This window comes from Pyrgilauda ruficollis, unplaced genomic scaffold (genome assembly GCF_017590135.1).
Source record: "Pyrgilauda ruficollis isolate IOZ18807 unplaced genomic scaffold, ASM1759013v1 scaffold2, whole genome shotgun sequence".
Classification (NCBI taxonomy): Eukaryota; Metazoa; Chordata; class Aves; order Passeriformes; family Passeridae; genus Pyrgilauda; species Pyrgilauda ruficollis.
Window position 1 is genome coordinate 9,102,455 of NW_024519206.1, and position 26,547 is coordinate 9,129,001.

The window sequence follows — 26,547 nt, forward strand, 5'->3', positions numbered from 1 at the left end:
CAGCGACTGTGAACTTTCTTTTGGTACCTTTTGGTCCCTTGCACTGCACCACATTTCCTCCCACACCATCTTCTTAATTTTGGCTTTTGTTTTATCTCCAACTCCCAAATTATGGGTTCAAGAGCAAAGGCATATAAGCCCGTGATGTTACTGTCAAGACCCACACAGGAGTGCAGGGGCCAGATGAGTTGTGGTGGCAATGATCTGTCCCGGGGGACTTGGGCTGGGCTGGGCTGGCTGTGGGAGCCTGCCTGGATCCCCCAGGCCTGCTGGCAGGCAGCAACCCTGCCTAGTGCTGGAGTGTGTGGAACTGTGTTGGGAGGAGGGTGGATGTGTCAGAAAGTTGTATCTGGGGGTCTGTGCGAGAGAGAAAGACATACTGGTGTGTGTCTATAGGTGAGGATGTGCTTGTGTGTGCATGTGTTTACTGTTTATCTTTTTCAGTGTGAACACATATATATGTTGGGAGAGAAGGGGAGTGAAGTCTGCGCAGAGATTAAAGAAAATCAATTAAATTCTGGTTTATTTTGAAATCTACAGTTCTGATGGGGATTGAGGTGGAGCTTTTGTGTTTCACACTAAAATAATAATTGTATTTTAGTTATGCAGTGTTAAACCATTTGTTTTGAACCTCCACTAAGCCACTAAGGTAGTTCTGCAGACCACTTTAGAGCATGGGATAAAGGATGTCATGTCCCGTTTTTCTCTATGCATAAGCATGGCTTAGGTAAGAACTCTCCTGACTCCTTGGGCAGAATTTCAACTCTGTTTCACTCTTTGGTGGTAGCAAGCAAAACTGCAAACAGATCCGTGGCCTTTCTAGAGATTTCCAGGTCCATTCCTGCAAGCTTCCCTGGGCCTCAGCTCAGGAAAATATGTGTTGTGGGATGAACTCTTACATGAAACACTGGAAGGACCCAGAGCTCTCCAGCATTTTGTCACCTCTGCAGAAAGCTACAGCACTGGTAAAGCAGCTGTCTAGATTACAGGTATGGCTGTGAACACAGAGCTAAATAAATGACAAACTCCTGGTAGGAAGAAATGAGGAATAAATTGGTCTGTGATGGTCATTGTAGTCGTGGTTGATCACAGCTGTAAAGGATGGCCCCATCTTGATTCCAGCCCTTCTGCAGGCACCCATTAACTGTTGAGACACTCACAGGAAGGGACAAGCAGTATCTGCCTTATCCAGCCTGAAACATCACAGCTTTTGAGGGGAGTAGGTCAAAAGGTTGATTCTTTCCTTGATTTCTAGAAAGAAATGAATGAATGAATGAATGAATGAATGAATGAATGAAAGGCCCAATTTTGTCTGCCCATTTATAAGTCAGTGCAGAAGTTTAAGAACTAATGTGCTCAAGATCTGGTGGTTGCAACTACAATGCTGCCCCTCATCAATGTGTTAAACAGATTGTGCATACACACAAATTATAGTTGGATTACAATAAGGCTGTTCTGTATTCCCCATACAGCAAGCACATACACATGTAATTTAGGTCACAAAGGCTGTTTACTGTGGTAAAACTCTCACTGCTGCTGATTCCTTGGAATATTGAGCAATATGTTACATCCAAGCATGCCTAGAGACAGCCTTGCCTGCATGTTTTGGATGCTGAAGTCTTCAGTCGGGTGTTTTCTGAGAGGTTTTATCTTTAAGTGGCAAAGACCACTGAAATCAATTGAAGTTTCCCTACTAGTTTCCACAGCTAGGTATTTTAATTTCTGTGGATTCTAGGTGAAACCTGGTCAGGACCATACCCCTTCAAAAGGGATGAGAGACCACCAAGCAGCTTTGCCCACTGGCGTTTATGCTGTAATTTGCTCTGCGTAGAAAGCACACGGGGAAACAGGCTGGCAACTCTCACTGTGCCCTGGTACAAATTTCTGTTCAGCAACAGCAAACAGACAGAACGAATATAAAAAGGTTATGAGAGCAGGACCCGTTTCTCGTCTTCTTTCACCTCTTTTTTTCCTCACTATCACCGCGGCAGCTCATAGAACCAAGGAAAAGCTGACGAGCATCTGCCGTCATTGCCTCCCTACCTGGGCCGGACGTGGGTGGGCGCGGTGGGCTCGGCTCCGCGGGCCGGGCAGGGGCGGCGGGGCGGCTCAGCGGGGCCGGGCCGGGCTGTGCGGCCGGCGGCCACCGGAGGGCACGATTCCCCGCCGGCCCCGCTGCGCTCCTGGCTGAGCCGCTGCCTCCTCGACCAGAGCCCCGTCAGGCTGGGTCATTCGAGTTTCGGGGCCGTGAGGAGCTGCCCGCCCGCTCCCGGCTCTGTTCGCTCGTGTTTCAGCGAGCCCCGAGTGTTTTTTCTCGCTGAGGTGGCCCCACGCGGCCGCAGCGCCGCTGCCCAGCCCGGGGGTGGCCGCGCTGGGTCCTCGGGAGACATCCGGCACACGGATCCCCCGAGGACATACGGACACTTCCCACGGGTGGGTTTCCAGCTGCCGGCGCTTTGACACTCGCTTCCTTCGGAAGCTCTGGAAAACAGATGAATAACGCGGAGTTCCTGTAGCGGGTCGGTTTCATTGTCAAAATTGCTACAATGATTTTTATTTAATTTTTAAGATCGTTGTCGTGTGGCCGTTCATGTAAAAGTCCTAGCAGCTTGCTGCCACGAAAGGATGCGACAGCGTTTTTTCCAGTGTTCCCAGGGCAGCCCATCCTTTCCGCCCCTGGGCCGGCGGCAGGGAGCGCTGCGCCCCCCGCGCACCGGCTTTCGGCATCTCCTGCATCCATCCTCTGTTCCAAGCTCTCGATTCTGTGCAAGGCCGAGAAATACATATATGCTGCTGGCAAAAGAGCAAGCCCACATAAGAGACAGGTCTCCCAATAAATTCTCAGATTATTTTCAACACGTGTTTTTATATCAAATCTTTTATTCAGATCAAGAAATAATTCATGGCCATGGATGGGGCTGTTTAAGCAGAGTGGTATCCTCTCAAATATCCTAGACAAGACCAGTCCTTCCCATCACAAGAGATCAACATATCTAATGCTGTGGTGGAGTTTTGCCCCTAATTATGGCTCTGGGTCTTGTTTATGCAGTTTCACATCTAAATCTGAAAAGACCTCTTAGTAAAACAATCTTATCTACACTCCAGGGGATAATGGTTATTTTTATTAATAATGGAGCTTATTGGCTATTTCAGCTCCTTTGATTTTTTTTTCTTTTCCATCTCTTCCATCTTTCCTGAACTATATAAATATAATTTTTTTTTGTAGTCTTCCTGCTCCCACACATTACTCAAATCTATATATTCAATTTCCAGTGCACTTGGCCTAAGGAAACTCCATTAAACTTCAGGCTGTTTTAGCCACAAGTTTTGCTTTTTTCTTCCAAGGTGGGGAAGAATGCACCTACAGCACCACTGATGGATAAAGCATTCTTCTTATGGGTGGACTCAAACACCCCACAGCTCAAGCAGTTAGAATCAGAGCCATGGAGCCAGAATTTCATCATGGAAGTGGGCTTTCACCCTGTTAGCAATGTCTGCAATCCTGGGAAAAATCAACCCCCACCTGCTTCCTACTATATGTGGTCTCCTTTAGGATTTCAGGTGCTCTTGGAATCTTACAGATGAAAATGAAAAAGAAGTCATGTGAGAAGTAACCATAACTCATAAATGAACATAGAAGTTCAGTAGACAGGATAATAAACTGTTTTTAAAATCTGAAATGGACAGCAAATTCTGATGTGAGGGAAAGAACATGGAAGGTCATCCCAACATACACATATGATTCCTGGGCAAAGGAAATGGGGTTTCTTTCATTGGCAGGCTGATTGAATGCCAGGTCCCCAAAATGGAACCCATCCATCTCCTCCTCCAGGGCATAGACCACGCAGACTGAATGCAGCCATGCAGAGGAGGTGAGCCTGGAGGGGAAAGGTTCACAGAAATTAACACCCATCTCACTCTTTCCACAATTACCTTACTTCCAAGGACACCTACTTAGAGCTAGAAAAACTTTTGAGCGAGCGGGGGTTTATTTCCATCTCTGACAGGTTGTATTTCCTTTCAGAAAAGGCAGTCAGCACACATTAAAGTTTACATATTCCTTTCTACATGGGGAGATTATAATTGTTTTGTGCTATGGGCTATCAGACATGATGCCTGAAGATCTGCTATCCATCATTACTCCTGATTTTACACCCCCAATCTCATTTTCCTTCCTCCAGAATATAGAATGATGATTAGGTTACCTTGCTCACAAAGGACTGACCTGTCCATTGGTCCACATCCTGGCCTATCTTCTGACCAAAGATCATATAGTAGGTCAACAATGAAGCTGATCTAGAGCACAAATCTCAGTTACCAAATTCCAAAGGCAATTTTCCAGAGAGGTGGTAGTTTATTGATACGTTAAAGTAAATTAGCACACATTCACTGTTCACATATCTGTGTACATACTTGACTGTTTATGAACTCTAACCTCCAAACAAACATCTGTACTTGTATTTATGCAAAATACTGTACTGCTTCTGCCTTGAAAAGTGTCTATATCAAACATTCTCATGCCAAAATCTACTATCTGACCTTGCAGCACTAAAAATAGCTCATGTCAGAAGCAGAGAAATATTTGTTTCTCCTTTTAGAGCATTTGTGCTTACATGCATTAAGGACTCGGTCCAAAATCCTTTGATGTCAAGGAGACAGTTTCAGTGGCCTTTGGATCAAGCCTTAAAAAAGGTCAATTCAACTTCAAATAAAATAAAAATTATAATAGGTCCAGACTAAGAGAATAAGAGATATGTAAGAAAAGCCGCCTTTGGAGTAAATCATCAGTCATTGTTCTCTAATATTTAGCTGAACTTGTGGAATTTTTCATTATTAAAACAATAATCCTTTTCAATAAGGTTGTAATTAATTTTTAGTCTTCAAAACATCCACATTTTTCTGCATAGTAGAAATGTTGTTGCTGAACTAGTAAGTGCAAGGATGCTTTGAGCTCAGAAGGGCATATATGGACTGGACACTAAACACTAAGATATGGCCCAGATTTTCAGTCAGAGCAGAGACCTAATTCCAAAATACTCTTCTGACTCTAAAATATGTTCAGGTTTTCATCTCACTTCATATTTGAGCAACTCATAATATTTTCTAATGTCTTCTCTAATGCTATGCTTAATTTTTCATGCTTTGCAAAAGGACTAATGCAGCTCTTGGCAACAGCAGATGCTGAAATTAACTTGAAGGTAGAGGATGTTCAGTGGGCTTTAATGGATGTAGCAAGGGCTTTAATTTGAAACAGTGAACTTTATTGTTCAACTGGTAATCCTTTTCTCTACAAGAATGCTTAGTGTTTAGAGCATCCATTTTAATAAAAAAGAAACCAGTATTAAAACAAGCTACAGCCTCACAGAGCTTACTGCACTGCTTGCTTGTAATCACTGTATCAGAGACTTGAGTAATTGGAATGACATATGTCTGCAGGAATTTTTGCTGAATCTGGGTTATTTGACAGTAGGATGTTCATCATTCCTTCCAAACAGATAGAAGTTTGATCAATTATATTTCTGTGGCTTACAGCCACATGCTATCTACAGTGACATTTATGATCTATTTTTGTTATCCCCAAATGGCCTTCAACCTAGCAGTTATCTGCCAACATGTTAAAGTTTTGGTCAGTGAAAATCCTTTAGTGTCTTGGAAAGATTCATGATGTTGTCTTTTGGCCAAAGTCCATTATGGGTAACTACAACTTTATCTACATTCAACGTATGTAATTGAGTGGCTGTGGTATGGCACACTGTCATTTGGCTTCATTTCAATCAACTAAGATAACTCTCTGTATTTTCTTTCCTGTAACACTGTGTCATGTTGCTGCAAAAAGTGAAACAGCTGCCACATTCTCCTTCTTGAGGATGCATCCCAGAACGGGCTGTTTCTTCTGAGAGGACAACATAGCCTCCAATTTGGCAGGTAAAATTTTGCAACACCAAATCCTTCCATTTGTGGTTTCATGTTGTCAGTTCATTGCAGGAACTAATAGTCTGGTCTAGATGTCAAACTATCTGATTTGTTAGTGTAGCTGGCAGGTTAACTGTCTAAATCCTACCATTTCCTCACAGAATTCACTGTGGGTAGAAAATTTCCTCCAAAAAAGAAGAAAAATAACCATCTTTAAAGATTAGATGCACTGTTGGGAAATGAAGTTCTTAAAGCTAAATCAGATGTACGATAGGAAGCACTTCATAATTGCTCACATTAAGGGTAAAGGGCCAACCCAAAGGCATATAGACAGGAGGAAAAAAAGGCAATACAGTCACTCAGCTATTACTGTGAGAAACAGCCCTTCAAATTTCTGCAGATCTAATGTGTATCAGAAACAAGTTACTCTGCTATAAAGAGGTAGAAGATGCTTTTTCATTCCTTGTGGTTATGGGAATGGAAGGCATTGTGTTTCTTTGCACATATCCCTCCCAAACTGTTCATTGAGGAAAAAGGGATTTCTGCTGCCCCTTAAGTCATAGAAGTTAGTAAAATATTATATGACAAAAAGTTGCCATTAAACTTTGCTCAAGAGCATTTGAAAATGGCATGTGAAATCCATGCTGGAATAGGTGCTACTGTAAGGGCATCAGAACTGAAGGGAATGGATTAGCAGGCCCCCAGTAACAGCTGTGGCACCACAAATGGTGCAGATAAGCACCACCCCATTTTGATACAGACTCAGGAGTGCAATGCCTGCAGGCAGTAGTAGCATTATACATGGAGTGGAAAGAAACCACAGCAAACCTAGTTTTGTGTTTTCCCTAGGTTTTCTCTAAGAAACCTCCGTGGTGCCACCTGCATTTCCACCATGCTGCTGCAAGGTGATCATTACCAACCTCTGTGTAGACTTTCTGTCATTTGAAAATGTGTCTCTGGATGTTTTCAGCAAAAGAAAATACTTTGTGCATAAAATCTTCTCTTTTCATCTCACAGCGCATCTTTGGGGTTATATTTAGTGTTTATGTGCTATGGAAGTGATTCAGAAACCCTCACAATAAATATTACTAATGACCCATAGCTTCAGAAGAGCTGTGTTCTGTAAGGTGAAGCAGGATTGAAGTGAATGTCATTAGAACTTTTCCTCCACGGTGTCCTTCTCAGGTAGCTATCATGTCTTTCCAGCTTGAAGGCAAAAACCACTGGTCCTGTACACCAAAATGCTCTCCAGTCCAATATTTGGCTGATGCACTGAATTTTTCAAATAATTTGGCCTATGCTACACTAAAGATTCATGTTTCTCTTACTCTCAAAAACAAGATGAGAAATTTATCTTGTTTTGGTTTGTTTGTTTGGGTTTTTTTGGGTTTGGTTCAGTTTGTGTATTTCAGGAGATATGCCTGCACATTTTAAATTTTTAAAATATTTCGAATGTTGTGTGTTCTATCTATAGCTTTGGTAAAACTTATTTCTCTCCAAGGACAAACCTCATGTTATTAACATCACAGAACTTCCTCAGCAAAATGGAGTTCAGTCCATAGGTTGTGTTCAGTTGTGATCTGAGAGGAAATGCTGAAATAATTTTTTTCCTGGATGACTGAAATATATAACAGTGAGAAATTACTTATGCTGTTGTCAACCCAAGTTCAGCTGACAAAATAAAGCAATGGATAGGTGGATGTTTCCAAATTTAACACCTTGGGGCTGGTGAAGGTGTTTGCATCTATAGGACTTAAAGTCCATCTTACCAAGGACTGGTTTAGTAGTTTGAGCACAGTTATCAGTACTTCAGAGAAAGTTCCATTTGCTCACGATTAACATTTGGGTTCTGTATGTCAAGGAGGTGGCACCTGATGAGGGCCTAAAATGTCAGTTTAATCATATTTGGCAACCTTCAAGATATCTGCAAAGAAAATTTAAACAGAGTCAGATGTAATATGAAATGAATTCCACACGCCTTCATGCAAGGTAGAGAAAGATCTGAGATAGCCCTTCATTTTACAGTCTCTCAATCATATTTTCCTTTTTTCCCCCTCCATTACTATTATTCATCATCCTGCAACTTCTTTTGCATCTGGTAGTTTGCAGAATTATGAGAGTCAATGGTGTTGCAGAGTTACTGCAGTATTCTAACATATAATGAAATAATTATAAAAATAGATTAAAACATCTTTCTGCATATTCACTTAATGCTCTTTATCTTTTGTGTCTTATGTGATAATATTAACAACAAAAAAGTGAACTACTTAAGATTGTAAGTACTCGCAAATGTCCCCAGATGATGTTGCTGAGGACTAAATATCTGATTCAGCTTGAAGTTATTTAATAATAATTTAAAAATTACGCCTGTACTCCAAATATTTCCTGGCAACTCAATGACTTAGTTATGTACATTATTCTCAAAGACTTCATAGGAGCTTCAATGCCCAAGACCAGGCCCAAGAGCACCTTGAAACATCTGAAACACTTCAGCATTTGGATAATTACATACTTTTGGGACCAACCCACATTTCTCCTTGGAAAATGTTTCCCCTGCATGGCTGCAGACAACAGATGGATCATATGATCTCTGCATTAGGAAAGATGGCATAATTCTGGCAGACTGTCAGTTGAGTGAAAGAGGCTGATTTCAGATCCTCATTAAGAAAATATACAACCACACGGAGTGGACTGAATGGCAGAAACTGATCACTGGCGCCAGCTTTAATAGAAAATGCAGCACACTTGCAACATGAAATTTGCTGAGCTGTGGCTGGATCTAGCTCTATCAGGTTTTACATTCTTTTCCCAAATAAATGTATTCCAAAGGAGACATTCTTTGTAGTACAAGGGCCTTCTGTTTGCCAGGAGGGAGGGGAGCAGAGCAGTAGAGGGTTAAAAGGCAAATTCAAAGAGCTACCAGGTCTAGGGCTGGAGCAGGGTGCAAAGGCTTTGTGGAGTCTTCCCTTTTACTTGCAAAAGTTTCTGTTTAAAGAAACTTTTCTTTATATTTCTAGTCTCTTGGTATATTTTTTAGTGTGCAGATGGCACTTTACCCAGAAACACCCCCTGGAAGAGTGGTACCTTGAGAGGCTGCCTAGAACAGAGGCCAGACAGTGTTAAAGGAATAAAGTAGGTATTTATTAAAAAGGCCTTCAAAGGACACACTTTGGTCAGTACAAGAGCCTGGCTGTGGCTAAACCCAGGATGGATGACTTGGCCCCTTCCCAGTGCATGTCTCTGGGAACAAGGCTCAGTGCCTTCTTTACATGCTTTTCCACATGGAAGCAGCCCTGCCAAGCCCCTAAGAGCTTGAGTAGGAAACCCAGGGCACTGTAAAGTGTAATATAGTTTACCAGCAGCACTGGATATGAGCAATATTTTCACTGTAATCACTACTTGCAGCTAAAGAGAAAAGGACTGGTGGAGCTGCACACTTCCATTTCACCATCAAACACCAAAATATTGGCTATGGCTTCAGGTCACAACATTTGTTTCAGCAGTGACATCAGGATCTTTATATGACACCTCATCTTGACCACACAAAATAATGAAAAATCATAAATTATTGGTTGCTTTGAAAGTCTTTGCTAAACTATTTTTAGTGAGATCAAAGACAACATTTCTCCCACGTGAAACTGAAAAGTTCAAGCAGTAATAGTGGTTGCTGTGGTATTTCTATTCCTGTATCCTTTGTTCTATAGGTATCACCCTTCCTTCTGATAACTGTAAGTTTCAAAATTTGGAATCATTAACTAGGTTAAAGACTGCATAGTAAATAAACAATGCTAGAAATAAAAAGTAATATCAACATCTGAATCAACTTCTCTCAGTGCATGTGTTTATGTTGAAGACTCTGCATTCATGGATTTCCTCTTTGCTGTGTAGAAAATCATGAAATGTACTGCTTGTCCGTGATCCCCTGTAAGGCTTGGAGCAAGAGAAGATGGAGCTGGAACTCATAGGGAAAATTATTACCTTTCTTCTGCTTTCAGAGCTAAGGAGAGACAGTTAAACCAACAGGATACTCTCTATCTCTCTTTTTGAAATTATGGCAGAGGCATGACAAAATCATAAATAGGCCTAGAATCTCAGTGTGCCTGATTATTTGTTTGAAATAAAGTCACATGTGACAATAGTGATGCCTGTCCTTCTGCAGTGCAATACCTTTGTGTGGGAACCATTCAAAACCCCTCAGCATGGGAGGACAGGGTCTGTGTCACTGTCATTGTGACATTGAAGCCTTAGACAGCAGCAAAAGCCACATTAAGAAAATTTCATGCACACAACAGTTTGAATATGTTGCAGTCCTTGTAAGTACATAATAATGTGGAAAACTGTACTACAAAAGTAAAGGTAAGAGAATTACTCCCCTATTTTGACTTCTTCGAAGAAATAGGAATTTTAGGTATGTAAGGACCACTGCACTGGAGTGTAGCTGGTGATCAGCAGAGTGAGTAGCAGCTGCGAATAATTCAAAGGCTTAAACTTCAGTGCCAGCCAGACAGAAAGTAATCACTGAAACTAGGACAGAGAAGGGGAAAATCAAAATTTGGATAAAGCGCTATTTAAAACATAATTTCTGAGTTACATTTCTTGAAAAGCTAAAATTTTAGGTAATTGCAGTTGAATATTTTTACTCTGTCAATTCTTTTATTCTGGATATATTGCAGTCACAAGTGTTCATCTCACTATTTGAAACAAGCTTTTTTTTTTTTTTTTTTTTTTGAGCAGAGTTGAAGAGCAAATAATCTGAACTGATTCTATTTAGCAAATTTTTAGAAAAAGCACCAATTTACTGTATTGTAAAAAGAACGTAACCAGCACAGCTATTAGTCCTTATAAAGTATTAGTTAATAATTATTGGTCCTAAATATTAGTTATAACTAGTAGTCCTTAGTAACTAGTCTCTTGTATTTCTAGGAAAATCTTGGCTGTTATTGTTGCAGATTAGTAGCATTCAAGCCTGGTAAAACAACAAATTCCTGTGGAAACAGGGACTCAGCATACACAACAGTCACATTTTAAGCTTCAGTATTTTAGGTATTTTTAAGTTAAAAAAAAATAAATAAAAAAGAAGCCCACCAAAAACCGGAAGTCCAAGTTAATTGAAAGGACCAGTAGGGTAATATGGAAATTCTTTTTGAGAAGATTCACCAATCTGAAAAATAAATCAAAACCACTTTTCCATTACTTTTGTTTAGTAACTCCATGACTTCAAAAACTAATTTATTTTAAAGTTTGTAAAAGAAAAAAAAAAAGTGTTGGGCTAAGACTTCACTTATCAAGTTTCATCCTAGAGGGAATTTTTATAGCTGAGTTATAAACCCTCTGCACTTGAGTGTTTATAATGAAATGCTGACAAATGTGATAATAAACACCAATCATGGGGCCATAGTAGCTGATCTGAGAGTGGATTCAAAAGTTTGTAGTGCTATCATAATATTTTGTTCTGTTTCCAGCACTAGTTTTCTTAAACCTCCTTTCAGGTTCAGCAGCTGTAAAACAAGATCAATCTAACTAGAGATTGCAAAATCATTTGATTATTTATACTTCTCTGCGAAAGCTATGAAATGTCTCTCAAATATGATTTCATTTAGTCTTATTTTTTTGGTTTACATGTCTGAATACTAATTGTAACATGATAGCTTCAAGAGAACTCGAATTTCTACCAAAAGTCGGTCTTCAGTGGCCAAAGAGAACATAAACAAACCAGCCTCAGACCAGGGTCTAAAAATGGGCTATGATCAAACAGCTCTAAGGCTTTAAAAAGCCCCTTATTATCTTTTCCCAGAAGTAATTGACACTGTCAGTTTTTGTTCTTAATGCGGTGATAATGGCACTGTGCTTTGGGGAGACCGAGGAGCTGGACTCGGCTTTGGTGGCAGCAGGGATTCTGAGCAAGGGGAAAAAGGCCTCTCACTCCAGTGGGTGAAATCCAAGCTTTGCTGGAGTTAGCAGCACTTCTGCACTCTGTTCTGGTTGGGGTTTCACTGTCTTCCCAAGCCTGACAGGCTGCTGTACTGTACCGACTCCACAGATTAGAAAGCAGCTATCTTGGACTGAGACAAGGATTAGGGGAGAAAGAACCCCACAGTTTTGTTATTTCAGCGAGATGGGATTGCACTCCAGCAAGAATCTTGTCTGCAATGTTCCCATAATTGGCTTATATTCTTACCAATCTAAACTTCCAGGATTTCAACACATCCACAGGGGCCGAGGGATGGCTCAGTATGGCATCTTGCTCTTTCACTGAGCTCTTCATGGGTGTAAGGACGTGCTTTGGTTTCAACAGTTCCTTGGAAAAAAATTGCATTTAGACTGCTTTTTTAGTAAATCTTCATCAGTTTTGGAAAAGCATGAAACAAACAAACAAACAAACAAGCCCATGTCATCAGGTTCTAAGGTCATATAAATCAATGTGTGTCTCAGGGGCAGTTCAAAACACGTCTTGGTATTTTTTCTGTGCTGTTTACATATTTTGTTCATTGGTTTATACCACAACTGCATTTTTAATTTCTAATGTTTTTAGTACCAGTGGCTCATTTAAGAATGTTACTGCTGTTTGTATTGCTACAAAATTTCCAGTGATCCATTAGAAATCAGGATTCATAATGCAAGATCCATTTGTATTTAAAAATAAAATGTAACATATCCTTTCTGCTTTTCTCTAGTCTCTGACACAAGTATAAAAAAAAAAAAAAAAACCAACTTGGATCTTGAACAAATTCCAGTGTTTTGTTATTAAACCAAGAAGAGAAAACCAATAATTTTTGAATTATCTGTTACAGACATGTTTACATTATGAATCTCTTAACTTAAGACTCTATGTGCTATAGAGTTCGAATTTTAGCCAATGATATGAGCAAGAAAAATTATGAAAAGTTATATAATAATACTGGGAGACATCATAGAGAAATAGTGGTAAGAAGTGAATATTAAATTGCCTATTTCATTGTCCTTAAAGAATTTGTCTTCATAATTTTGCCTGAGATGATGGTAATTAAAATGAGATTGGGTTATGTGAACTATTGTTGATATTTGAACGTTGTTCATATGTAGTTCCTTCTCTCGTTTTATTTTTAGGAAAAAAAAAAAAAAAGAAAAAGAAAGAAAACAACCCTCAAAACAACGCAAAACCATCTGAGGAGGTGAAACCCCCCAGTTCCTAGAAAGGATCCAGCTGCGCTAACTATCCAACTGCCTCTTGGAAAAAAAAGCATTTTGACAAATGGAGAGCAGATGCAATGCGTGGAGTCAGAGAGGTCAACAAAAACAAGTAGAAAAAGAAACCAGGGAAACAAGTGAAAGGAGACAGAATATTAAAGTATTAATACAGGATATTAGATCTCTCATGATAATATTAAAGTGAACAGAACGAGGAAAAGAAGAATCATCACAGAGTTGACAAAACATGAGAGAAGAAATGAGACATAGGATCCTAGCTATACTAGCCTGAATTCAGGGTAAATCTTGATTTTACTAATATCACGGTAATTTAATTTAACGAAGATAAAAGCTGTCCTACGAAGCCATGCAGAAGCACGGCCCTGAATGGGCAGTTTAATGCGAGTGGACTGGGCTCTGAGCAGGCTGGCTGCATCCCGTCCGCTGCGGGGACAAATCCAGGTCTTTCCTAGCAGCAGCAAAGGAAGGTGCCTGCAGCAGAGAGAACTGGGGAAGGGAGCTGGAAGGAAGGGCAGAGGCACAGCAAGATGGGTCGGAGGGGGTTCTAGGGGAGACCCGGGCCCCGCTCCCAGCCCAGTCACGGCCACCTCCCGCCGCTGCCGCTCTCCCGGCAGCTCGCCCCTTTTCAGGGATGCCGGCGGAGGCATCAGTAGGTAACGCTAGGCAGAGATCCCCGGGGTGGACCCTATCCCCATCCCCGGGGTTATGCCCTCCTCGGGCTTCCCCGCTCCGGCTTTTCAGAATGTATTTCATACTTTTTACTCCTTGCAAAGATGAAACGTGGCTTGCGTGTTTGTGCGTGCCTTTGTAAGGGAATGTGCCGTGAGAGAGTAAACGTCTCCACTTGACGTCCCCAAAACCAAAGCCCACAAACTCACAAGTTTTCTCTCTCGGGAGGGCGCAGACAGCTTCCCAGGCTGGCCCCGCCGCTGCCGGGAAGGCTGCGGGGCATCCCGGACAGCCGCACCTCGCCCCGCCGGGCCGGGCCGGGCGCTCCTGCGCCAGCTCCCGCCCGATGCGAGCGACGGCGCTGGCCGCCCACACGCAAGGACAGAGCCTCTCCCGGGAAGAAAATCGTGACAACAAGCGGTTGTATCCAGATGTTCGCCTTTCCTGGCCCCGTGACACACGGCGTGGACTTGGCAGACTGGATTTCAAAGAAAAAGGAGTTGTTGTTTATTTTTTAAAAGGCAGAAAGCGCTGGGTTAAAATGCACAGGCCGAGATTTCCCTGGCAGGCAGCTGGGCAGGAACGAACCCGCTGGAAACCCGTTCCGCACGTTGGAAGGGCTCCACTGCCACGGCCCATTCTTTCTCCAAAGCAACAAATTGGAAAGATATTAAAGCAAGCAGGCAACATAACACAAACCAAGGAGCCTCGAACCTTCATCCCCGCCTTCCCCCCCCCCCCCCCCCCCTCCGTTTACAAAAAATTATAAATATTAACAAGTCTGCAACACACTGAGCCTCTCCACCCATCCCCCCCCCCACGCCGTCCGTTTGCAAAAAATTATAAATATTAACAAGTCTGCAACACACTGAGCCTCTCCACCCATCCTCTCCCCAACTCCTCCCAACCTCAGCGCACGCTTCTCCTAACACTCCTTGTTTTGTATCCCACACCTACACGGTCCTGGCTGTGGTGTGAGAAGCCGAGGCAAGAGCTACGGATCTGTTTCTCCAGAAGGGAGGCGCCGAGGCCACCTGCTCGCTCCCTCGGGTGATGCCCGGCCCCAGCCGTATCCCGCCGGGCCCGGGCGCTCCCTAGCTCGCCTCCTGTCTGCTGCATCCGTCCAGGAGCTCAGTCATGAAGGAGATGTACACTATGGCCAGGCGCAAGGTCTCTATCCGAGAGAGCCTCTTCTCGTAGGCGAAGGTGGGCACCTTCTTCCTGAGCTGATCAAAAGCCTCGTTGAGGTTGAACATCCTCTTCCTCTCCCGTATGTTGGCAGCCTGGCGCTGGGCGTAGGTGATGACTCGTTTTCTCCTAGGTCTGTCCAGGAGGGAAGCGCTGCGCATCCTTTCCTCTTCCTCTTCTTCTTCGTCTTCGGGATCTCCATTTCCGAAAGCAGCCAGGGGCAAACCTCGGGCCATCCCTTCCCGAAGCGACAGGACTCTGTCCCCGAAGGGAGGCCCGGTGGTGACCTCGCACAGCCCCAGGCCCGCCCCAGCCCTGGGGGCTTCCTGTGGGCTTCCCAGGGAGAGGTCGGCCACGAAATCCAGCACCGAGGTGCCCAGCAGCCCCTCCGGGCAGGGCACTTGCGGGGCTCTGCCGTGCAGCTCATCCAGCAGCCCTGGGCGCTGGTGGGCTGGGAAAAGGCTGGCTGACATCTTACTTCAGAGAGGGCTTATTTTGGTTCCCCATCCCCAGCCCCAGCAGCGTTAATATTTATAACCCTCCGATAACAGGATTAGCAGGACTAGAAAGAGCGGCCGTAAAATTTCTCGCCGTGATGCTGATGAGAGGAGACGGGCAATCCCCTCGGGGACGCGTGGATGCTCCCGAGAGAGGAGTCCCCAGCGAGTTAATCCTGTCACAGCGATCAAGGACAGTTCCTTCTTGGCAAAACCCTCCGCTCTTACCTGCTGAGCACTTTTGTGTCTTCTTACACACCCGCAACCAAACGATTTTCAGCCTCCTTAAAGCCCCCAGGAGCAGAGCCTGGTCTCCACTGGGCTTGTTTTCCTGCTTTCTTTCGGGATCTCTGAACCCCGGGAGCCAGCCTGACAACTGATGTCAGGCAACTGCATGTATGCTTTTAATGATGTCCTGAAGAGGGGACCTGCATGCAGAGGGTCACCGGGGAATGTTTACTCTGTATCCCAGCGCAGTGGGAACTGAATGACAGGACCTCCATTAGCCTAAGTAAGCATTGTAGGGGACCCGATATTGCATTCCCTGTAGTAACTGTTGGAATCGTCTCTTCATTCCCCCTAAATCCCCTTCAACCAGAGTTCAAATATCTTTCCAGTAAAAGGCTGCTTCATAAATCCCATTTCGGTTCAGGCAATCTCATAGCACTTGTTTTGAAACTCCTTGCTCCTGCCCGTGAGAGGAGCATAAGCTGGTCCTGCTCAGGGCAGCGGAGAGCGCCCTGAGCCTTTGGTACACCTTTGGTGGAGCCGTCCCTGTCACCGGCAGAGCACAGAGGAATCAACTTGAGCGCACGCACTGTTAGCGCTGGATACATGCCGCAAAATACCGTGACATGCACATGAACACACACACCCGACACCGCTGAATACCTTTCTTTGATCAAGGTTTCCTTGAGGACAGACGCTGGGGATTGTTTTGCTTTTGCCTTGGGAGACTGGAAGAGGGGCTGCGTCTTCACCCTCCCGCACCATAGGCTCTGCCTAAATAAACAGCCCGGTCCTGGCAATCCCTGGCAGCGTCAGATACACCGAGGTCGAATCTGATCGATTTTCTTTGGAACACGATTTGTACACACCGCTGTCTCAGGAGTGACTGCCCATCACCACTGAGCTGCCTTCTCAAAACCTAATCTTCTCCTTTGTCGTGCATTGTTGTCACTCTCGCTTTGAGGCTAATTAGTCTCTAGTTTCTAAGGGGAATTCAAAACCGATGAGATCAAAGGGGATGGATGGGGGCGGCCGAAGGATCCCTCTCCTCGAAAATACTTCCTGTTTGCCTACAGGACCGCAAACATTTCCCGCCGCGTACCGGGATTTGCCGTCATTGACAGCTCAGCGAGGCGAAATAAGCACCCCCTTTCCTGGGAAAGGTGCAGGGGGAAAGCCGCTTCCCGTGCCCGCTTCCCGGCGGCGGGGGCGGGCGGGGAAGCTGCGCGGGCTGCGGAAGGTGCGCGGGAGCTCAGGCACGCTGGACAGCTCCGCAGAGGGGCGGCCGCGCCCCGGGGCCGTGGCAGCGCCGCAGGTACCGGAGGGAACATCGCCATCACCCTCTCCTTCGGGCCGACAGCCAGCCTCTCCCCGTCCTGCGGCGCCGTCACCCGCAGGCGGCACCGCGGCTGGCTCAGCAGCCTTCCTGAGGCTGGGTAAACAGCGAGGAACAGCGGGATTGCCTTTATTCTTGCTAGGGATAAGAGGTGTCTTAGCGGGCAAGGAGAGAGCCGCTCAGAGACTTGCTTATTTGTAGCTAATATGGGGTAATAGAACACCTGGTGAATGAAGCAATGAGGCAAGGAGAAACTGTAAACCTCCTGTTGTGAGAGGTGCTGCCTCTCTTCAAATAAGTTGAAAATATGTAAATGTTAAGTGTTGTATAAAAACGCTCGGTGGAAGAAAAATCAGATATATATTTATGACTGACCCACAAAGGACCATGACTTATTTGGGCTCCTTTTATTTGAGGCGACAAGTATTTAATTTACAGACACGGAGGTAAAAATTAAGGACAAATGCCAAGAAAGACACGTCTCTACAGAATCAAAATTATCATGGAAAGACAACTACTTCAGACAGTGAAATAAAATAATGGAAAATATTAACTCATCACCTCTATGTCAAAATTCACATGAATTTACTGTCCTGTAGGAAATTGGCATTTAGTAGAGGACAGACCTGCCCTTCACCAGGGTATCTTCAGAGAGAAGCTCTTGCTCACCTCTCTAGTTGCAGATTTTTGCAGGACACAAGCTACAAAGACAACCAGAGCTGGAAGAGGTTTATATTGCAAGAACGTAAAGGGACGAGCTTTTCTAGCTAATAATGCATCACAAAGTAATATAACATAAGCCATAAAAATATCAATGCTTTTTAAAGGACACAATAAAGACAGAACTATGACAGGGCTGGGAGGTACTGGCAGAAAATGAAGACTTGCTACCAAGGTGAATCCTCTTGTAAAGTGGATTTTTTCACTCTTTGTATCTTTTTCTATTCTCCCTTATTTCTTGCTAAAATATTGATTTTTCTCTGATATTAAATATTTTAAATTATATAGAATAAACTCAATGAATGGTGGTACCACTAATATGTGACACTTTGTTTAATTGGTGATTTTTGTCATTTCAAGGAAAATATGGAGTGAGGCAATGTATAATGAATACTCAATGCTGCAAGACACAGATTTTCAGTGCCTAGAAAAAGCAAGACTGTCAGAGTAACAGAATGAATTCTCATAAGAGGCTGCTTTGTTACTCCAAAATTGTCTCAGACCAGATTAGGTGATCCAAAGTGTGTTCTAGATTGTTTTAAATATGAATGTAGTTTACTTTATGACTCCTACCTTCCTTCAGCCCTCCCTTATTTTCATTTCACTTATCAATTAAAAATTTGCTCACAAGGTGCTTATAAATGCTAAGAACTGATGACTACAATTTCAAGCCACTGTGCAGCTATTTCCAAAATTATTCTTCAGAAATATCTATAAAATTATTCTTGATGCTCATGTAAGGTTTGTGTTTAAAACTCAAACCACAACAACTTTTCTGATTTATTAGCCCAATCAGAAAGCTATATATATATCCTTTTCTGCCCAGACCTTTTATCACCTTGTGTGATAATTGTCCACAGTATCACCCAGGAAAATACAGCCATTCTGATAACTTGGAATTATTGATTGAAATGCTATAGATTTTAACAGTGACCTGTACTTTACTAGAAAATTCACTGGAAGTCAACAGTGACCCTGAGATGCAGAAATATGTAGGTACTCTCCATCAGATATGACTCCTTTAACAAGGACCTGAAAGGTGTTGTCTGCTTTGGAAACAAAAAAAAAGTTACACATGTAAGTGAAAATAATGTCTACACTTTTCTTGTAGAATGGAAAAAAAATCTTCTCTCCTTTAACTGATCCATAAATAATTTGATAGTTGCTGTCATTTTCAAACTCTGGCCTAAATAACAGAAACAGATGGATTCTGTGGGACACTAATGCAATCTCTTTCAAATTATTGACATTGCAGCTGTCTGATCTTCTTGTTAAACTTAAAATTAAAGTGCCCATGGATCAGGACCTTACTACCTCAAAACACAGGACAGTCCCTGTCTTGTAGGACTCACAGTTTGCCTTTCTGACAGGCCAGACAGGACCAGTACAGAATATATATGTGGAGAAGGGGCCAGCTCACAAGGGAACAGAGAGAGTTTGGAAAATATCTCGTCCTGACTCTTGGTCAATCAGTGGTGAAGAGGAAGGCACTATGGACACCACTGACAAATTAATACAAAAAGGAAATATTTACACAAAGCTAGTTGAATACTGGTTATTTTGTTGCTAGAAGAATGTCGTAGTATTCAAATGAAAACATAGCAAATGTGATTGAATGTGATATCACTGGAAGAGTCATTGAGTCCTCAAATGCATTATGAGGTTAAATAGGCAATGAACACTGGACAGTGATTGAGTTTATGTTTGAAGACTTTATGTCTGAGTGAAGCTGAGGGAGGCCTAACAAAATACATAAAATGAATTAAATAGTCCATACTTTTTTGAGCACCTTACAAAAAAACCAGAAGGGAGGAGGCTGATGAAGTCAAGGTCAAAGCTAATACAGACCAGAGGAATCAGTGCTTTGCTAGCTGAAACTGCTGGGAAAGCCTTTGGTGCACTACAGACAGGTGAAGTGTATGGAGGTGAGGACAAAGTTACCTCAGCCTGACTTCCCCAGATCTCATTTGTGGAAAGAATTGGTCAACTCCATCAGTTAAGGAAAATAATATGGGTACTAGAAATGGGCTCATATTATCTAACTGCTGGATCTTATCCAAGTAACAAGTTATCATGGAGACATTTGATTCCCGCAGAGACAGGAGCACCTGTAGTAAACATGGTGGTCCACTTCAAGTCTGTGTCTCTGGATGGACAGTGAGAAGCTTGGAGATTCCAACTTCAATTCTCTAGGGTGAGCCTTAGCTCTAGAATTAGCAATGGATGAATAAAGACTAAAAGAAATCCAGTAAGATGTATATCCAGAGCATGCAGGCAAACATAACTGGGTGTATTTGGTGCAGTGACCAGAGTTTGAGTCTGTAAGAATTCACTGCAAATTTTTTTTTTCTAAATAGTTTACCTGCATAGACAGTTTAAGAATTAACTTTATTCCTGGCTGATGATATATGCATGAGATCTCTGCTCACAAAGAAGGTGAAGTCCAACTTACTAGTTCAGCAGTGGGATACTTCTGTTCTGAAAACCAGAATAAATTCAGTGAGCCAAAGCTTCACAGTCTGATCCTATCAGCAATCTCAGGCGCAGATCCTACTTGCATCTGACTGTATTAATGCATTCCTGTGTCACAGCCTGCCATTAACAGGACTCCAATTTGAATACAAGCACCTACTTACAAAGATCAGGTTTCACAACTTGGCTCTCTCAGACAAAAATGTGACATTCAGTAACATCGTTATTCCCTGACACAGGAAATCATTAGGAAAAATCAATATTTTGGCAAAGCCTAATAAAACTAGATATGTTCTGCCAGTAAAGTGCAGTTCATTTTCATTTACAGTGGTATTACACACCATTTGAAGAGTTTAAAGAAGCAACTGTTGATATTTTCCCAAATGACAAAGAAAAAGTTTGAAACTGTAATCTTGGGTAAATCATGGACAAATGAAATGAACAGCTGTGGTTAGGGTGGGATGGGATTCATCATGCTTGCAAAGTTTTATGAACGATACTTTTTTCCTTAATCATAACCTTAGGGGTGGGAGGGATTGAGAGCAGGGCATACATTAAGGTTGGAATGTCAAACTTGACTTTGAATTTCCTGGCTTTTTATCAGCATGCATGAAAAAGTGTAATGCTATTCAAACAGCTCCTTTAATCTTGATTTGGTTATATAAATAATTTTTTGGTTTAAATGGAATGCAATAAAATATATATTCTTTATCTAGAAGTCTAGATTTTTTCAAAATCTTTATTAGAATTATTTAATTTTATTGTTTTATAATTATGTACTAAAGGCATTAATTAATGGTTTTTTCTTTTCCACTTCTCACAATTTGTAAAATGCAGGGAAATGTCAGTCTTAAATCTATTTTTTGTGAAGATTTTGCTTATATATCAACAGAATAAATGTATGTTTGATGGAGGATCAGATTCATCCTTTTCCTTTTTTCTTTTTTTTTACAGATTAAATTTAATTAAATTTACAGATAAAATTTACAGATTATTTTTTTATAGTACACAGGTGTATCTCCTGCAACTAGCAAGGGGACTGAACTAAATATCATTTACAGAAAACAGGTCTCCTTTGCTAAGCTTCTCAACCATCCATTAGCTTGCTAGCTTCTGGCTATGGTATTCTCCTAAGGATATGTAATTTCTTTTCTTCATAGTCCCTCTTAACAGCTCTTAACAGCTTGTGTATTTGTGTGTATTTATGACAATAATCTACAATTACAGTATCACATAGTATCTTTCCAACTGAATTTCCATTTCATTCCCATTCAACGCATTGGAAACAGCTAATATGATGAATAGTGTTTGCTTATTTTTGCTTAGTCATTCACCCTTTTTCTTTTTTTCTGTGGTAAATAAGTCATGAATAAATATTAGATTTAAAATCTTGCTTCTAAAAGCATTTCTCATGCTTTAGCAGCTGCCATATCAATATGCTTGGTAGATTTGCATTTTTTCTCTTTACAAATGGAAAGCAGGAACAGAACAAGTGTCAAAGAGAGACAGAAGAATTGTGGCCAATAGAACAATAAGGTAAATTGGAATTGAGAGTTTGATTTATCTAGAATTTAACTTCTGGGACCTTTTGTGTTATAGAGACTTTTAACCTTAAGAAGATCTCATTAAAACATTTAGCTGTAAGCACTTGGTCCCTCCATGGATGCTATATGACTTTTATATTAATTATATGAGCATGTTCATCAAATGATTTATTAATATATCTCTGGAACATGTTTTTATTAACAATACGGAGTGAGTTTTGATTGCTTGCTAACTTAAAAGATTTGATTCTGCAAATGTAATTTTAAAAATACATACCAGTGTTACTGCTATTTGTCAGAATTTTTTAAAAAGTGAATTGCAAAATGAAAGTTTCCATCCTATGTCCCATCATATTATTCCCATGTGTGTCAGTGGCAGGGCTGAAATCTTTAGATCCATTGGGCTGCTTACTGCCTATGCAGCCAAATCTTCTCCTCCCTCTGCCATCAGGATCTGGGGGATGGTAACACATTTTGTCAGAAGATTTCACAGGTACTTGCTGGCAGCACCATTCATAAACTCCTGCTGGATGGGCCTGATCCCCCTTGTTGTCCCATGTCATGTGATGGCACTCAGGATGATCTGCTCCATGGCCTTTCCCAGAACAAGGTCAGGTGTACTTCCCTATGTCCTCCTTATGACCCTTCTTTTAGACAGTTCTCACATTTGATGACCTCCAGTCACCTGGGACCGCCCTGGTTAGCCAGGGCAGCTGGTGGATGATGAAAAGTGGCCCAGTGAGCACTTCTGCCAGCTCTCTTGGTACCCTTGGGTGGATCCCAGCCAGCCCCACAGACCTGTGTGTGTCTAAGTGATGTGGCAGGTTGCTGACCATTTCCCCTTGGATTATGGGGTCTTCATTCTGCTCTCTATCCCTGTCCTCCAGCTGAGGCCTGAGTACCTGGAGAACAACTGGTCTTACAATTGAAGACTGAGAAAAAGAGTCTGGTTACCTTCCCTTCCATGTGGAACATGGTTTAGTCTTACCTTCCTGGACTTCAGTCTTCTCACCTCTCTAGGTCCATGGGTCTTTTCCCCAAACTCCCCCTTCTCACTGCTCTATTTGCCCTCTTTGTCTCTCAATGTAATCATAGAGCCCATTTTCACTTGCTGTTGGGGCTGTCCAACCCCACACCTTGGTCTGGCACAACACTCAGAGCTGCAATAATTTACCATTTTCAAGCATGAGCATTAAGAAATTTGGCAGCATTAATGGAAAGGTACAAACAATCTAGAATGTTTGAAGCCATATAACTTGTAGTTTGCTCTAGCAGGGTAGGTCTTAAATGAGGTATTTGAAAGTGTGCTCCTATGAAAAATATGCAATTTTCAGTATTTTGAAGGATGAGGAAATCACTTCATTTCCCATTTGCTTTATTTACACATGATAATTTTGACTGGATTACAGAATAAAAGGGATCATCAATGTCAGTGTAACTGAGCTGTAAAATTAATGTTGTTATTAGTAATAAAAATATTAACAGCAATATTAAAGTTAATTAAATGGGCGTTAGTTATATATATTCTTTTTACAGGTTTAACATTTGAAGGTAAAGATGCCCAAAGTCATTTTCATAAATCATATGTTTTTAACCCATTTGTTTGATTTATATGTATGTGTGTAGGGAAAGAAAGTAGCCTATATGTTTTTATAATACCTTTCATGCTCAACTCACAGTAAAAACTTTGCCAGTCTACTATATCTTTAATAATCTATGCCGTAGAAAATACTAATTTGTCTAATTTTTCCTTTTAATATTTTTTGTAAGTATGAGATTAAATGTTTTGAATGTTCATGAAGCTGCATTTTCTTTAGAAAATGTTTCAAAAGTGGTGAAAGATGCTCACTACCAACTGAGATGAGCGACACTACCATTTGGATAAAAAAAAAATCTAGGGCAAGATAAGCATTTAACTACTTCAAAATCTTGTGTAAGGTTGCCTTTTCCAGTTACATGATCCATTATATTGTAGAGAATTCACATGTAGGTTTTTAAATATTATTTAATCTGCCTTTGTTTATTCTCATTAGAACAAAATTAATATCTCATTTTCAGTAACCTGGTCAGGCTATTAATTGAAAAAAGAAATTTTCATGAAGTCGTGCCATAGACACATGGACACATAGATGCTAACATCTACAGTGCAATTTTATTTGTTTTGGGTAAAAGTAAAATAACATAATAATCTTTTGAGGATATTAGAAATACTAAATGAGTCAAGCTACTGGATTTTTTTGAACAGTTACACTAAAGCTATCTATCCTCCTTCCTATATGTGGGTCTTTGCATCCCTTTTTATCCTTTCTCCTATTTTCTGCTTTAGGTTCTGACAAAAGTGAAATATTGGTACAGTACAGAGGTTGGTGCTCATCAGTAGTTATAAAGCAATAACCATTGTAAATGAGTGAAAGGTTTTTGAGACTAAATAAAGAGTGGTTGAGTATGTTAGTACTTGGGAAACTGCTACGCTGGCCCTGAGCAGGAAGGAAGACCAGACATGAATTTTGTGGAGGTGAAGTGTTTCTCCCATTCCCTTCCCAACATGAAGAGGAAGGGGACACTCCTCTGTTATGCCTTCTGATTTATGACAAACATGTTGCTTTGATCACATATTAGATTTGATGATCTTTCAGGCAAGGACTGAATCTTCATATTTCCTCTAGTTAAGAGGGAAAGCTCAGACATTACTGGACACTTTAACATTACCAGAAGATGAAACAAAGATTAATTTTCATGCATGTCATGACCAAAAAAAAGTGTATTTTAAAAGGAGGAAGAGCTAAACAGAGTCATAGCCTGTCTGGAGAAGGGGAAGGAGGAGTTGTGAGTCTATAATATCTTGATGGCAGTGGTGTGGAGGGAAGGTGGACACTTTTCTTCTGCATCAGTAGGTTGGAGATTTAGAAGGAGGATTGAATGAGTTTCAGAACTAGCTACCACACACAGATGAAGCCCAAAAACTTTGTAACTGAAAATATTTTTAGTTTTCAAATTCTGAATTCTGTCCAGTGAAGGGAAAGCATAACACAGGAAGGCTGAACCTAAGAGCCATAGCAACTATTGTAGCACTACTCATGGACGCCATGATCTGTGGGCACAATGGCAAATAAAACTATATATAAGTAGAAAATTTTGAAAGCAAATAGTAAATAAATAGATGTGCCCGAGTGTATGTTAAAATCTAGAGAGTAAGGAATGAGAACTCATAGTCCAGCTATTCTATAAACTCACTGATTAAAAGCAATTTGTTCATGTCCTGAGCCAGGTCATCTTTGCCCCACATTTGCTCAACTTCAGAGAATTACTGAATAATGGAGTCTCACTCCCCATTAGGGATTTCCCCCAGACTAACAATGGGGAACAACAGCATCAATTCATTTGCACAAAGATCATTGTGAGTCATAGACAACTCCATCATTGCATTTAAAGCATCCTCAGACCACAAGGGCAATTATGTAAACACATGAAGGAGGACCTACAGATATTTACTACTACCCACATAAATACAGGGTCCTGGCTATGGCATGTTTTGCTAGCACTAGAGTAAGTAAGTTTAGAAAGTAATATTATTCTATTATTCTGTTTTACAAGCATAGGCATGTAAATACCACACCAACAAAATGTAAATGTAAATATATCACCTTGTGAAAGGATAAACTGAAGAGAAGCAGGGCCGATTATTTGCATTGGGTTACCAAAATACATTAGTTGCACAGCTAAGAACAAACCCACTGTCTCTAGTCTCCTAGCTTAATTCTTTAATTGGTAGGTAATCCTGGCTCACAAAGTTAGGGAAAATCAAATCATTCTCTTTTGCTTTCAAAGCTAAATCTCTCTGGGATTATCTCATTTGTGAGACCAGATCCAGAGAAAATAAGTTAAGAATGGAACAATCCATTTTATTTTTAGTTCCAGAAAGATTGAATAATTGAGGAAATCTATTTTCTTTCCTATTTTTCAGAAGTAAAAAAGGACACATAATCACATTTAATTTAGCTCAGGTAGAAAATCAGGGTTGTGAATTAAAAACTTGATATACCTTAGTACACAGTAGTCAGTCAGGAGTGTCCTAGGATGTTGAAGATTAGCCATGGTGGTTTTGGTTTAGTCTTTATTGCTATGAGAGATTTTTCCAGGATTTCTTGACTCATTCCTCTAAGCCTGTGTTGAAAGGGAGTTTCTTAATGCATTCTGAAGCAATTGCATAATTTGTTCTTTTTCTTTTTTTTTTTTTTTTCATTTGCTACTTAACAATGCAGTTAATTTCTTCAGAATATTTTAAACCAGGTTTTAACTTCATTGTGTATTTTTGAAAGAGCTAATATTATTACATTTATTATTCAAAGACAAACATAGAAACAATGATTTAAAGAATTTGGGAGAGCAGGACATTCTAGCCAATATCCTTTTAATATTCAAAATCATTATCTTACAAAAAATGAAACTGAAATTAATTGGATTAAACCACCTGCAGATCTAGGTAGCAGCATAAAGTCACTTAGAGACATACTTAAAGTGGTGGTCTTTATAGTGACAATGGATTCATCAAAATTTCCCACTGGGAAAAGGTATACATGTTGGAGCTCTTACAAAATAATTCTCGAAGGGGTGAAAAAGAGGAAATTTGCAATACCATTGTGCAGGTACAATCATAGGTGCTGTTTTCAGTCGATGATAGAACTTATTGCTACATAGCTGGTCTTGAGGTTGACAAAATTTTTTTGGAATAAAATAAGAGATTAAAAGGGGCAAGAAGTCAAAGTATTAAAAATAAACTTTCCCCCCCCCC

The 26,547-nt window shown here is 41.2% G+C and overlaps 1 protein-coding gene across 1 annotated transcript; it reads right to left on the reverse strand.

Moving 5' to 3' along the window:
- Nucleotides 1-14,864: 14,864 nt before the first annotated feature.
- FERD3L (Fer3 like bHLH transcription factor) lies at nt 14,865-15,431 on the reverse strand. Its single transcript, XM_041466745.1, has one exon. It carries the CDS (start codon nt 15,429-15,431, stop codon nt 14,865-14,867), a length of 567 nt encoding a protein of 188 aa, XP_041322679.1.
- Between the last annotated feature and the right edge of the window lie 11,116 nt (nt 15,432-26,547).

Coding starts and splice junctions, on each gene's coding strand:
- FERD3L (XM_041466745.1), bottom strand. CDS start 15,431: ATGTCAGCCAGCCTTTTCCCAGCCCACCAGCGCCCAGGGCTGCTGGAT.